Below are 15,819 nucleotides of genomic sequence, written 5' to 3' on the forward strand. Positions count from 1 at the left end.
TGTTGCCTCACACCTCTGGGACCAGGGTTCGAGTTTCTGCCCCTGCTCTATGTACGTGGAGATTGTTCTCCCCCTACAGTATAAGAACATGCTAAGGTAAACTGCAGTTGCCAAAGTGTCAAGAGGAATCAATGATGTGTTTGTCCCGTGATGCGTTGGAGCTGCAAGTCCTACTGTATATAAAATATATATATTATAGTTATATTTTATCACCTAAAATTTTTAATTAAGTAAGGCAAAAAGTTTAGTGGAAACCTTTTAGAAGATCTAATCTCCATCAGACATTTTATCGCACTTCAGATAAACTTTGCTCGTCCTGAGAAGAGTCATGGGTTAAACTCACAACCTCCTACGGGAAACAAGGCAAACTAAAATTAGATTAAGCTTAGCTGTTGATGTAATATGACACGGTTATACTTTCTGACTACAGTCTAAAAATAATTCCAGAGATAGCACAGAACCTGAAAATAATTACAGAGGCTACTAGTATGGGCTTCGTAAATCATTAATTCATCTTAAATACATAGGTCAAGTAAATAAAAACAGGATTGTACTCCCTTGTGTGACAGAATTTAATCATTTCAGTGTATAGTAACATTCAAAATACAATGTAAAGCTAGGTGGCAAACATTATGCTTTTGACAACCATGAATGGCATATGAAACACATTACAGTATGTGTCAAAAGGCAGCTACAGCCGTACCAGAATCATAAGCTTATTTACTGAAAGAAAAAATATATAAAAAGGTGATACTGCAGTAAACAGCTAAAATAACCACAAAGGCAGCATTTCAAATACTTGCTTTCAAATGTATTTAGTTCTGCAATATGTGCTACCATGCATGTCAGGCATGCACAATTTTGTCATGACAACTGCTTTGTCTACCAGAACTGAGTAATTCCTTGTTTAAAGTACATTCACAATGTTAAACCACCCCATGGACAGGTGCCTGGAAGGCCGCAAGATCCAGCAGTGCTTACTGTGGCTGCAAAGGCAAAAAGGCTCAAGAGGAAAGCACAAGACAGTCAAATGTTTTAAACAGTACCTTAGTACCTTACTGTACACAATTAATCTCCTGAAAGAAATGTAGCTCATGCAATTTCTCCATATTTGCTTCGACCAACCTTGTATTTACAGTGGTGCAGCTTTATCTGTTAACTTTTTGGTTTGATGCCCAACAAAAGCACTGTCTGATCCTAAACCTGTGAAACACGGCACTTGGCTGTTGTTAATAAGGAATGAATAGCTATGCTGGTGACATCTTGGCTTTGTGTAGAACCACATACTTCCATCTGCCAAGGAGACAGATAATTACAAGAGCATATTTGGGTAAATATCTGCTGTATTACTAATTATAAGTCTACTTTGTTTTAATCTTTGCTTAAAATGAAATATCTCAGATGGAATAACTTGGAGAAACTGAAATTAAATATGCATAATTGTTGTAATTAATTATATCAGTACATGATTTATGCATTTTAATATTCTCGGATAACTTCCCATATTAAAAAAAAAATAATAATAAAACGTATCAAGCTCAGAGTTGAAATTTGCCCTCTAAGCCGAAGTGCTAAAAATAAGTACTGCAGTTACGAATTAGCAACGTCCAGAACACAGAGGGCTCTAGTTTGACGATCTAATGCAAAGCGCAAAGCGGAACTAACAGTCATGGCGTGTCTAAATCAATGTCGCTTTTTGACAGCGGAAAAAACAGACTTTGCGTCTGCACAGGGCGGAACATGTTTGCCACAACTTTCTTAATTATTAAGAGGCATGTTTTGGGCGTAACATGCAATGGACCAACAGGAAAATTGCGTCACCTCAACCTTAAAAGGTAGCGGTGCATGATCTACTGCGGATTGCTGTTACAGTCGCGCGTCGCCCGGTAACCAAGATCACTTTTCGATCTTGCGCGCGGTGAAATGACGGTGGAGCACGTCTTCTACGGGAACATTACTGTTCTTTCTTCCAACAGAAAAGCAGGCTTGGGATGAGTAGAAGTGAGTGCGTCCTCGTTTTCTGGCATCACCAGATCATCCACGCGGTGCTGAGAGCGGTATAACGATGTCTGAAGACGGGGAAGCTGGTTGCTAAACGAGAGCAGCGGCTGGGAACGGGGACTTAATTATGCTTGTGTCTTTTATTTGAATCTTGAGTCTGCAGTTGGCAAAATATAAATTAAAGTACGATCTTTGTTCAAACAAAACAACCTACAATTTTTAAGGTGTTTTAAAATGCCCAAAAATATAGGCAACGGGGCTGTTATCTGTTCTCACAATTTGTATTCCTTACCAGCCCATCCAAAGAAGAAAAAAGAATAAACCGTTTAAATTTGTGCTATCCACAATTTGGAGGAATTTGGACTCCTCTGACAATGGAGAATTCTAGATGGAAACTGCCTTACACACACAGGTTTACCATTTCCGTGTTACAAAGTTACCAGCTGCCAAGGGACTCAGCTGAAAGTAGAACAATACCAATATCTAAGACACTGCATTAAACACAGCTTTCTTATCATCGCATATTATTAACGGTTTTATTCAAAATACTAAATTTGTTGTCGGTCATACACTTGATGCAGACATGATTTATATATATATATATATATAGTGTGATATAATACTGATTTAGTGTAACATAAAAGATGTGCTATATATTCAACTTACAAAACAAACGGATCATTCACTTTTGGACATGAATCTACATTTTAGAGATCATTTATGACTCATTATTGTGCAATGCTGAGTTTTTTTTTTTTTTACTTCTTCAAACATTCACTTGCTTTTCCCTGAGTCCGTTTAAATAGCTAATCTTAATACAGAACAGAAAGCTGCATTTAATAAAATTATAAGTACAAACTGTACTTTTTTATAACAAGCAATAACAAATTAATAACTTTTAATGATAGATCCTACATAAACTATGAAGTCATGTTTAACCTAGCTTCCTATGCTGGTTTTCCTAATTTCTCATTGTTAATACTTGTGCAGAATCTGAATTCCCCCCGAACAGAACTTTGCTCAGATCACAGTAACTGTATGACATAAAGGAAGCTATGTAGTTAAATATTAAACAAAGTAACTGATACTGTTATTTTACAGTTGTAAGGATAAACCTAGTACCGGCACCAGAAAGTATTAATGCATTTCTTACTTGCCAGCTGTTTACACAATATGCACCATCTAGGTATTTTGATGTCAAATTACCATATTGTTATACATACCAGACACAAGTACATTAATACAAGGTCCAATCAGAACAAACTGACAAATATTTAACACATTCCTTGCAAAAGAAAATAGTAAATTCTATTTTCCACTACTCTAAATAACCCTTTTAAAAATCATTGTTATATCTTATTTAATGTAACTCAAGATTTTTCTGTCTCATGAAATGCAAACAACTCTGATAACTGTCTTTGAAACACAAGTCATGGCAGCAATATTACATTCAGTCAGACATCCCACCTTTACATTTCAAGGCACATGTGTAAGCACGTACAAAAGCCCGTTACTTTGTGTACATCTATGGCACAGTATGAGATGAATTAATACGATGAATAGCTTCTCCTGGCCCTGACCAGGATAAGTAGTTAGTAGATGGATGGATAGCTTTTCCAAAGGAACCAGGCCAGTTTGACCACTGTACTTTTCTACGCAATGGCATCGTGGGGAAGCAGCATCAGGCAATCCTAAAGACCAGAACAAATTCATCAGGAAGGCCTGCTCCTTCACTGGACTGAATCTACTCTCACTGGAGCAGTGATAGAGAAGAGGATAGTGGCAAAATTGGAAATCGTCATAAACGATGCTGATCTCCTTCTCCGTGGGGTCTTGCAGCACCTTCAGCTACCAAATCATTTCACCACAGTATGCTAAGAAGCATTACTGAGGATCCTTCCTGCCTGCTGCTATCAGGCTGGACAATGCCAACCCAACGTCCAGCCATAACGCATCAGACAAGTAACTGTTTTTAGTTGCGTATATCATCCACTAATTTTTTTTTTATTGCTTATTTCATTATTATTCAATTTTCTGTTTGCATAATCTTAAAATCTGTTTGCGCTATATTTTTGTCTGCACATACTTGAGTACCTACTGCTGTATGCACAAGGATTACTCCCTAGGATCAATTAGGATTATCTTATCTATCTTATCCTTCCATCTTATAACCACGTGGTCAGGGCTGCAGAGAAGCCCCAAGCTTATCCCAGATAGCACAGGGCACAATGCTGGAGTGCGCCAAGGACACAATGCAAATGGTTACACGATTTCTTTTAATGCGCCACTTCATACATGCTGGATCAATTAACTATCTATATCCGCGCGGTTCCCTGCAAAAACACCAAGTATGTATGCCAGTATCCCCAAAAACAACCGCACTGTCGATTACACCCACACAAAATATGCAATCTCATCCAGGTCAACGGGGTAGTCAGTGAGGTGAACAGGATCTTTATTGTCAAAGAGCTCACCTTTATAGCTACGCCATCGGCCTGTAGGAAGGTAAATATCTCTCTCCTGCTTTCCAGGCTCTAGCACCGGAGCTACCATGAGATCATCCCCTATAAGAAACTGGGAGTCAATTTTGTAAGCTGTCTCATCATTTGTAGCTATCCACCACAAAGGACGTATGATGGGGTCCCCCGTGGCCAGCACCTCCCCAGCTAATTCCAGTACACGAGGTGCAACTATGGACTCATGCAGGGCAGTAAAGCGTCGTGCAATCTCGATGACATCTGCATCGTATTCCCAGGGTGGGATGGAGAATTGCATGGAGGGCATGAATGCGGACAGCTCCAGCCAGCGGATATACAATTCCCGATCCGGCAGCTTCCCTGACCCTTCGGTGTAGTTGGGGTACACATTGCCCCCAATCATGTCTGGCAGGATGAATTGATACCCCAGTATGCTGATGGTCAACACAGTGGGAATGAGGGACTTAAGGCCCAGTTCATAGCCCCATACAGAGTCCCGATCAATAAGGCGGAAGAAGCAGGAGATATTTTGGGACTGATAGCCAACGCGAAGCTCAGCTCTATCATTGAACGGGATAGCCATCTCGGAATAGCGGCGGGTAAAGGTACTAGGGTCATTCAATGGCACGTAGGTACTGAACTGACTCGGCAGATAGCTGGTCTCACCGGCATCAAACTTGAAGGAGGTCACCCCATATTTGGACCTCAGGGCACGGAGGTGGGAGCCGAACCATTCGCGAGCAGCCGGGTTGGTGAAGTCCAGGATGGAGCCCACACCATTCCACCAACGCACCAATGCAGGCAGCTGGCCTGTGGGCTCCCGCACAAAGAGCCCCTTCTCCACACCCACACGAAAGTTGGGCGAGTCATAATTGATGAAGGGGTGAATCCAAAGGCTGACATGAAATCCGTCCGCTTTCAGCTTCTGGAACATGTCTGAGGCATTGGGGAACTTGACGGGATCAAAATCAAATTCACCATAGCCACTAGTGTAGCAGTCGTCCAACTGTAGCTGGCTGCAGGTGAAGTTATATTTCTTAATGTTAGCCGCATAGCTAACCAGCTTCTCCTGCTCAATGTCTTTCTTGTGCAGGGCCCATGTGGACCAAATGGGGTACCTAAACATGTCCATAGAGGGTACCTTGTTGGGCTTGTTGAAGTATCTCCGGACCATGTACTTATGAATGGAAGTAACATCTGAACCAACACACACCCTGTAGCTCAACTCTGCAAAAGGTGGCTGGCCAGGAGTGGGTTTGTATGGGCTGTCCTGGTACCGAGCCTGGAAATACAAAACCTTCTCTGTGTCATTCCAGCCCAGATGAAAGGGCACTGAATCATTGATTTTGATGGCTGAGGCTTTGGAGGACAACCAGTAACGCTCCAGAATCCCACCAAAGCTATGGCGGCTGGAGTAGACGTCGCTGGTGACAAATGGTGTTGGTGTCTGCTGGCCCGTTATGGAGATGGGCCAGTGCTGGATGCTGGTCTCGGCGCCGCCGTACCAGTGAGAGCCATTATAGGACATGGCATGCTCCACAGGGTTCTCAGAGGCCAGCTCCTCCCAACGAACACGGTAGCACATCACTGGGTCCTTGGGCCGGACTGTCTGAATAAAGAAGTTCAGACTGCCAGTGCTGGACCGAGTGCAGCTCAGAATTTCACCCTCCTTTGAGCAAGAGTCCAGGTCCAGATTTCCCGACCTGTTATTACCATTTAAAATAAGAAAGGATACGAATATTAACTTCATTATTAAACTGTATTATTATTGTATTTATATTGCATACTAAAACAATTATAATGTAAAATTTAAAAAAAATACAAAAATATGTATATGTTACTGCAGTTAAGGAGGTGCCTAAGTACTGAAATAATGAATAGTCAGTACTGTGATACAGCAATTCCAAGTTTTAAATGTCGAATCTTGCCTCCAATGTGTATGGAGTTTTCCTGTTCTCCCTTTGTAAAGCACATTCCCACTGGTTACTCCATTTTCCCCTCATAGTTGAAAGACATACTTTAGATGACATGACGTATCTAAAGTATATGAAGCATCTTTGTGCATGTAGATAGGCTGTGATAGACTGGCATCCCATTCTGAGTTCACCACAAATTGAAAGCCCTGTGCTGTTTGGGATTTAACTCCAGGTCCCACCTTGACCCGGACTAAAATAAAGGGTGAAGACGGTGGACGGACAATTGAATGACAGATTGATTAGGAAACTGGTGTTAAGAAACAGATCAAAAACAGACAATAAAAGTAATCTTATTATGTCACATGTTCATATGTAATTTCTCCATATTTCAAACAGCAATTTACATTTAAATGTATATATTTTGCAGATGCTTCTGTTCAAGATCATGTACAATTGAGGCAGATAATACTCATTGTTTTACTAGAATGGAATGTGCATATTAGATTCTCTCAGGCATGGTCATCAGGTACCTATATTAAATACTTTGATACTCAAAATTATATTAACAATAAATACTTTGTCATGCCTCAGTATTCTGCTGAAACGGAAGAGCCTATTTTTAACTTTGCAATACTCCAAACAATTTAAGGTTAATACAGAACACCTTTCTCTTTCGTTAAAGAAAACACATCTCATTAATATTTTAGCCGTATTGGAGATAGTGGTTGCAAATAAATGTCCATACAGCACAAAAAAAAATGCTGCCATCCAACCACCCGAACCCAAGGTGATTACTGTGCATGCATGACATAATATCAATATATCACATCACCCAGGCCAATTATGGAGGTTCCTATCCATCTTCTACCTGCGTTTCCTGGTCAGGGAGGTGGGGAGCGGGAAGCCTGCTCCATAAAGGAGAGTAGGGCAAGGTTCATAACAGGGTGCAAGAACAGTCATACATTACAGACAATTCAGAGATGCCGACTAGCCTTAGTGAATGTCTTTAGACCGCACAAGGAAACCAGTCTACCCAGAGGAACCTTGGAAACATGCTGGAGAATACTGGGAGAACATGCCTACTCCACACACATATTAATGAATCGAATGGCCAACCCTGTATGTGTGAGGTAGTAATACCCACTCAGGCACCTAGCCATGTGTGAAATGTGAAAATTACATTTATCTGATTAAATGATTTTGAAGAAAAACTGCAGTAACACGGTTTGACAGCTTTGGCTCGTAGGTCTAGGTATCAATGGAAGAATCCAGACCTGAAAGCCATGCGGAAGACAATGGCTCCTGTCTGGTTTCGAATGAGGAATCCATCCCTGTTCAGGTCCAGGAGTTCCGTCTTGAGCATGCCAGCCTTAGCCAGGGAGGCAATGTAGTAGCACCAAGCAGCAACAGCTGCAATAATGAGAATTAGTCCCAGAGCACCCGCTCCGAGTAGGGGGCGCCTGTCCCGAGTCAGATTCTGCTTAACGGGTGCGGTGCCGGCTACAGCGCTCATAGGACCGCCTGGTACCATCTGATACATGGTGAAGGTGGCGTCTTTGAAAAATGCTGGTAAAAAAATAAATAAATAAAAAATGCTGAGATTTCCTGTTACAGCAAACAGTTTGCCTTTGTCGAGAGGGAGTGCATCATCGAGACATTTGAATAAACTAGCGTTCTTCATGGGTTCCCCCCAAGGGGGGTCTGAAGGTGTAGCCAGAGCCTGTCATCTTCTTTTCCTCCATTTCTTTTCCAGTTTCTATTCTTAAAAGGCACAGCCTGCGTGAGTAAAAGGAACATTTTAAAATGCTTTCAAAATGAGCTTCCGAACTCAACCATTATATGACCAGAAACAGCAGCAATGAAGTCCTAAGATCCAAACAGCCAGGAAAACATTTGTCTGGATAATTTCTGACAAGGACAAAGTTATTTTTATATAAATGAATTTGAGTTTCTCTGTAATTCAACAGATCACAAAGTAATCTCAGGCATTGTTTAGTATGCACATAGGTGACATTTCCAGATTAGGCACCATTCCATGGTCAAGCAACTAATTTGTTCCCCCGACACTTACCCAACACTGCCAAAAAGGACAGGCACACATACAAAACATCCTGCCTGTGGGTCCTATTAATGGCTACTGCAATGGTGAGTGACCTTGTGTTTTTCCAGAGTAGGGCATGCAGTCAAGATGTGGACTAAACTGTGAATAACCCAAAGTAGACCACGGAGAGCCTGGCATGAGCTCGCATTTTAGCTAGAGAACTCAGGCTTGCTGCTGTCAGGAATGGAAGTAGGTTAAAGGCATGCAGTAAACACACGGGGCCAACTCTTCACTGCTGATGTGAACCCCCAGCCTGCCTGGTACAGAAGCAATAAGCCTGCTTCTTGTGAACTGCCAAGGCTCTCTGTCCACCCAGGCATGGTACAGATTTTGGCTGATCACACTTTTGTTTAAATCCCCCTTCCCAAAAATACTGTATTATTTTTATGATTATTTCATAATATAAAGCTTGAGATATTTAGTACACAAAAAATTATTTGAAATTACCACTTAATAATGACATATGACTTGCTTAATTGTGATATTAAGCGGAACCTTTTAGTGAACTGCTACCTCAGCAGAAAGAGAACTTGAAAAGCGATTAACCACATAGAGGACAAATCGCTCAAAAGAACATTTTGCATTTTTCTGCTTTTAATGGATCAATCCAAATACGTATAAAAACTCGCAAAGTAAGTTACTCAAGCTCAATAGCGGGGAAACGCCAAAAGGAACGTCTTGAAAACATTTCACTGTCAAGTTGATAGCATAATCCGTTGAATGGTATATTATCTATTTAACAGAATCAGCCGCCTGGCCCACTGTGCCTTTGCAGGCTTACATGAACTCCTAAGTGAAATGCTGTCAAATGCAGCAAGTCGGCAAGCAATTTCACATTATGTTCAAGTTGTCAGTACTACGGACGGAAGTAGAATGTGTGCAGCTGTGATACAGTAAGAACTAGACACCAACTTAAAAATAACCAAATTCAAAATCACTGTCATTGTCACAGCTAGCTAAAACATACGCGTTAATAATTGCGATTTTGCAAAATCACTGCAGAAAATAAATGTATATAGCATTTATATAAAGCATGTAACGAACCAAACGATAACACTATACTTACCAGCAAAACCGACAGCCCAGCAAGGTGAAGATCTACCAAACGGTCCCTTCGTTGCAGGGTGACGCAAAGTCACGTGATCGAATGGCGAGTCACTATTTGTAAACCGCGAGGTCAGTCAAAGAGGACAAAGGGTGGAGTTTACGGAGCCTTCTGGGATTTTTAGTTTATAAGCAAACTGAAAGGACTTCGGAATGCGGATTTTGGTGTAACCACACTTTTATTCAATTATCAAACATAATGTTCAAAAACCAATCATATTTCTGTAACATTCATAAACTATATACTATGTATCCAATGCCAAGTTTGAGTCTACATTCAACTGTACTGTAATACACAAGTAAAGCGCAAAAGACGTGTATATTAACTTTATGTTAAAATAATTCAATTCAAGTTCTCAGAAACAAACTCTGGGTGAATGATGTAATGTCCAGCTTGGTATGGCTTGACCACCTGGAAGCAGCTGTAACCACCACTGTAAGTAACAAAAGAATTGTAGATCAGGTTGTATTGAAAACGTATTATTGTATAAGGCCACATGCTTTTTCTGTTTATATATAATTTGTGGTTTTAACTGAAAATGGTTGAAAATTTACAGTTGATACGTGAATATATATATATATATATATATATATATATATATATATATATATATATATATATATATATATATTCAGCACCGCTTTGGGACAGGACTTCTTGAAATACCCTTGTGATTTGAGTTCCCCACGGGAAATGTTGTCATCATTCATAAACTTGTAGACTGTTCCTCTTCGAAAATCATTTCCAGAGATGCCTCTGTGAGACACACACACACATGCATGTTTATATTCATATTTTTGTGCGGATAATCCATTCATTTCTATGGGAAAAACCCTAACCCTCACTATGACGACCTTAACCCCCACCCAGTCCTTACCTTGACCATTACTAACCAAACAAAATACAAGACAGTTGGCCTTTTTAGTTTTTTGCAGTCACAGATTTTTATACAATTGAGTTAGCCCAAAAAGGTGCCACCCCCTCTCTCTCTCTCTCACACACACACACACACACACACACACACATATAAACTTGGTTTGAAGACTAGAAGATGGGTAGAAGTACACCGCTTTGGTACATACATCAACAAAGGTTAAAATTTGGTGAAAAAAGCAGGCGCTGAGAGCAATAATAATTACAACACAAGTCAAAACAAACTCCAGATGTACCTCTGCTTATTTTGCAGATTGGTGCAGATTTGTTCCTTGTTGAGTGTGGGGGACTGAACATGAAACTGATGTTTGAACAGTCTACCAGAAGGGGGCAGAAAGTACTCTCTGGCTGAGTTCACAACTTGTTTGTGAGTGGGCTCCACATTTCCAAGACGGAAGTTTACAATGGATGTGTTCTCTCCCCCTGTTAACAAAATCAGAATTAAGACATTTGATGCTCCTGCTAAGAGCAGTAAGATTACACCTTGTAAAAGAACCGTAGTTTTTAAAATTGTGAGTGTTACTGTGGTTATATACTGTAAATCCCGATTTGGAGCACATCTTACCTTGACATTGCATGGATTTGTGTTGCACTGGAGGAAAGAAATGGGTACAGTAACCCAGAGATACTGGTACTGGAACTGGAACAATATTGGTAGCAAGACACCTGGTCAGCATTCGAGGCAGAAGAAAATCCTGACAAATAGGAATTGGAGACACAAAATAAAATTCTGAAACTCGGTTAAATACCTTTGACTCCAAACATTATGACCTCCCCTATGTGATATGAATAATGCTGACACCCAACACCCTGTTGGCGGTATGTGCTCATTATGTGCTGTATGTGCTGATTGTGTGCACCCTGGTAGCGTCACCATTGAGGAGATGCTGTGAGCAGTTACCTAGCCATACCGATTTGGTCTTTGTCAAAGTTACTCAGATCTTTATCCTTTATCCTATTTATACTCAGATCTGCCCATTTCTTCTGCATTCAACATGCCGATTACGAGTGCTGAATGTTAAGCTGCCGTTTAATATATCCCACACCATGACACGCACCATTTTTACAAGACAGTAAACATTATTCGCTTCAGGTCGGGGTGGTCATAATGTGTTGAGTCATTAGTGTATATTGGCCAAAGTGTAATAAAGCAGTATTTTACAGTTGTGTAATCAGTGGAAATAAAAATCATTCTAATACGTAATTCCCCCTTTTAGAGAATGACATTTCAGCTTTTATCTTAAATATGAATTTTAAAAGCATTAGCTGGGGTATGCATCTGAGAAAGGACAACAACAGCAATAATAATGACAAATCAAACTGAAGAATAAAGTTGATCATTTAAAAGAAGAATAAAATCATGAGAGCATGGAAGAACCTCTGTCCTGCTCACCGGTCGGGGATGGGGCTTGTTTCTGCGGTTGGGAGAGGAGGGTCTTGCCTGGGTTGGTTTTGTCGGGCCTGGTGATCGGAACTCCTGTGAGTAGGTGCTGATGTTGACTCCGATGCTCATCGCTAAGTCTTGCACGATTCCAGTCTGACTGTCTGTGCACTTCACACCTCCTCTTCAACCCCCCTTCCTGCCTCCCGAAGCAGTACTTCTTTATCAGTCTTGAGTGTGTTCGAATTCTTCTTCTCTTAATTCTTCTTGTTCTTAACTAAAAACAAATGGCTTCAAAATCTTCTTTGCATTTTCACATGAGAGATTTTACAAAGGAATATATGGCCTTATGATGTTAGCTGCCAAGAAGGCTAAGTGTGGCTTTTGGTAAACCGAGATATAGACTGAATGCAGGTGGTGGAGGCTTTGGAATGTCAGGCATCACACGAGTCTTGGTTAGCAGCACGAAACCTCAGGTGCCTGTAACCTCAATGATCATCCGTCCACAAATTCTACTATTTCACATCTGATTGGCAGCATCGAATTAGTTCGCTCATATTCCTACGGCTTGTTTCATTGAGAGGGCCAGCACATTTCTGACAATGAATAATTCAACTTCAAGCAGAGAGATAAGGCTGACAGATTATGTCATCGATCTCAGCTGGGTTTGGCTGGGTGATTGTCCTCTGAGTGACATGCAAAAGGTAGCCAACTAAAATCCAATCGGTCCCTGGTTATAGATACTCAGTGTGCAGGGTCCATGGAGGAGACAGCCGCTTTGGTTGTACTGAGAGGCGGCTCATCTTTCAGCTTTCTGGGATAAGGTTTGAAACACTCTCTGGTGTAAAGTTTGAGTCACTTTCTGAGGCAACTCTCTCAAGTCTCACGCATTGACCATGAGACACGCATTTCAGCCCATACACATGCCACACCTTGCATTTCTCACGCTGAGAAGTAAGGAGTAATGTCTACCAAGGTGTCCCTTCATATAGAATTAATGGACGATGCCCAGGCATATGGAGGGGAGTTTTCTGCCGAGTTCATAGCTGTCCCAGGTTATACAGAATTATTAACCACCTACCAGCCAATCAGAAAATAGCATTTGTTGTTTCAGGGTAAATTCCAAAATAGGTTACATGTGGTCCTGCTGCAAACAGGTTATTATGTGAATGCACACACGCACGGAGTGCTGACAAGGTGGAAGTGGAAGAGCAAGATCCGATGAATGCGGTAGGCAAGGCTCTCGGGTCTCACGCACGGCCTGGGAGACACACGCTCCACCCCTGTCAGATGTAATCTCACTCCAAACTTTTGTTCTGGAATAAGGTTTGAACCTCTTCAAGGACAATTATGTCAATGTTGGTCCACTTATACTAACATTCACTGAACGTTAGTATAAGAAGGCTTATGATTGGAATAGTGGCTGAGAAAACAGCAAGATATAGTGTGAAAAACACTAAGAATAATTCACGGAGAGGTAATATTATATACTATTTAAAATAAAGAGATTCTTTTTTTTCAATACAGGACACATTTCCATGCCATTAGAAATGGAGGAAAAATTCTACATGTTAAATCCAACCTGCTCATTAAAGTATATTTTCAGATTTATTCATTATTATTTCTGAGCATCTAAATGATTCATTATTAATCATTCATGTCTGTCATGTCTGTCGATTCACATACACCCAATTTATGTGCTTATATAAAATACCATGCAAACTGTTGAAATAAATGCATAATGAACTTTGTGTTTTAATTGTAAAAGAGAAGCTAATTAAGAAGCATTGAAAACCCAGTCCATGTGATTACTGAGTGTACTTTTAAATAGGCCTGCACGATATCACATTGTGATACAATCACAAATATATATGGTGCATGCACAACAATCACCAGGACTGCAGATGACAGCTGTAAACATTTAATTTTACGCACACAAAGTGCTTACAATACAAAAGAAGCAACTGAAAGGTGACCCACAAACACGAACACCCCAGTGACCCCACCCTGTAACTTGAAAATAGTAGATCTTCTTCCAACTGCTGTACAGAATAAAAGAGCAATGACATATACATCTTCTTGAGAATTCCTGTCCAACTGGCTATAAAAACTAATAACTTATTTGTGTATTTGTAGCCCTTCTAAACTTTTTTAGAAACCATTGCTGGGATAAATAAGTTTAGGTTAGTAGCTTTATCTCAAAGATATAACCGCTTTGTTCTTTATTTCTAATGAGTTGTCAATCATGGATCAACAGCAGTAATTCTGTTGGTACTAGGGTTGTAAGAGCATTCAGTGTTTTATGAAACGTTTTGGTATGCCCTGCACGGTCCGATACGCACGTGTGAACCGCAGTATTATGATATGCCTGTTATTTTCCTGTACATTCTGGCATGAATCTGCTGGTTTCCTTTTCTGTGCCGCTGCTAGTATTAAACTGATAGTGGCTGTTAGAGTATTTAATTTAAAAATAGCTGTTAACTTCATTAAAATGATTCTGCCACTCGTTTCAATACACTTTTCTGCCCTCTTTATATGGGTCTGCTGCATCAAAAACATTCTGCGCTCTCTTGACATTTTGAGATTGTAATATTGATTATCTATCTACACATATTTGCTGCGATTGCCTGTGGCTGATTTTTAACAGTGATATGCTTCACTTCATATATATCGTTGTGATACAAAAATATTTTTCCTTACAAAGATAAGATTTGGAATACCAAATCTTTTCTTCCAAAAATTCATTTAGTATCGCTGTACAGATACTGTACATCCTGCATTCCTTTCCCCTTGTTCTCTCCATTGTGTGGGTCTAACGAGCCACACCTGTTACTCATTTAACCCTTCCTCTTATTACAGCCCAAGTGTGGATCACCCCAGGTGCCTCTCGTCTGCTCTCTCGTCAGTGATGTACATAGTGCCTCCCTGTCCTGAGCTCCCCAGTACGGTCATTAACATTGCTGCCTGCATGCGGTCCTTTTCCTTCTCCTTACCTGTCGTTTTTGTTGAATAAAGCCTCTTTTGTTTTAGATTACTGTATATATAGTTCATTGTCTAATTAAAGGGTTATGTGTTTAATGTCTTCTTAAATATAAAAATACCGAAACCACACTCTTATGATATGAAAACTCATAATCACATATACAAAACTGTGGGAAAACTATACAATTACACCCCTATTTGGTACACATCTCAGCCACTTAAAACATCCCAGATCATACAGGCACCAGTGAAGAAACAGAGTGTTGTGGAGAGTCTGAGGGGGCCAGCAGCTAACACAACCACATTTTAGAGACATTAATCCTTCTGCTACCCTGACTGAATACCTGGATGTTCTAGAACACCAAGAGTGGCATTGACCTGTGTCTGAGATTCTCAAGAAGAGGAAGAGATACAGCTGAACTAGAAATGGGGGAAGTCTGGTGCAGGTTAGAAAGGTCACCGGTTCAAATCTCATGGGTGACAGAGTGATGTCACCATTGGGCCCTTGAGCAAGGACCTTAACCCTACTTGCTCCAGGGATTGGCTGACCCTGCTTTTACGATTGTATGTTGCCTTGGATTAAAGCATCTGCTCAATAAATACATGCAAAATTAATGTAAATGTACATGTATATAGGCTAGGTAAACATATTCATTAAAGAGATTCATTTCCCGGAAGGATACTGACAAGGTCACAATGTACATCTCAGCAGAAGTAGATAAATTAGAAATTAGACATTATCCGTTTGTGTGTGAACTACCTTAAACTCACTCATGGTTCCTGACCAGTATGCTTGTAATGCTGAAACCTCAGGCACTGAGGACCCATGCATACACAGCTACATGGTGGCTTATGCTAGCTTACACCTATGCTCCCCTTTTGAGTCGGGTTCCTCCCAAGGATTCTTCCTACTAGGTAGTATT

The 15,819-nt window shown here is 40.5% G+C and overlaps 1 protein-coding gene across 2 annotated transcripts; it reads right to left on the bottom strand.

The window, feature by feature from the left end:
- Positions 1-554: 554 nt before the first annotated feature.
- Positions 555-9,630, bottom strand: myorg (myogenesis regulating glycosidase (putative)). 2 transcript variants are annotated; one of them, XM_049018627.1, is made up of 4 exons: positions 9,562-9,630; positions 7,669-8,170; positions 4,476-6,181; positions 555-986 (listed from the first exon to the last, which is right to left on the bottom strand). In XM_049018627.1, exons 2-4 carry the CDS (start codon positions 8,073-8,075, stop codon positions 919-921), a joined length of 2,181 nt encoding a protein of 726 aa, XP_048874584.1. In that variant the 5' UTR covers positions 8,076-8,170; positions 9,562-9,630; the 3' UTR covers positions 555-918. The 2 variants fall into 2 exon arrangements, with proteins under 2 accessions (XP_048874584.1, XP_048874583.1); XM_049018626.1 differs by having other exon boundaries at positions 555-6,181.
- Positions 9,631-15,819: the final 6,189 nt, after the last annotated feature.

This window comes from Brienomyrus brachyistius, chromosome 7 (genome assembly GCF_023856365.1).
Source record: "Brienomyrus brachyistius isolate T26 chromosome 7, BBRACH_0.4, whole genome shotgun sequence".
Lineage (NCBI taxonomy): Eukaryota > Metazoa > Chordata > Actinopteri > Osteoglossiformes > Mormyridae > Brienomyrus > Brienomyrus brachyistius.

Coding starts and splice junctions, on each gene's coding strand:
- myorg (XM_049018626.1), bottom strand. CDS start 8,075: ATGAAGAACGCTAGTTTATTCAAATGTCTCGATGATGCACTCCCTCTC. Junction 6,182..7,668: donor GTCTTCCGCATGGCTTTCAG/GTCTGGATTCTT, acceptor TGGTAATAACAG/GTCGGGAAATCTGGACCTGG.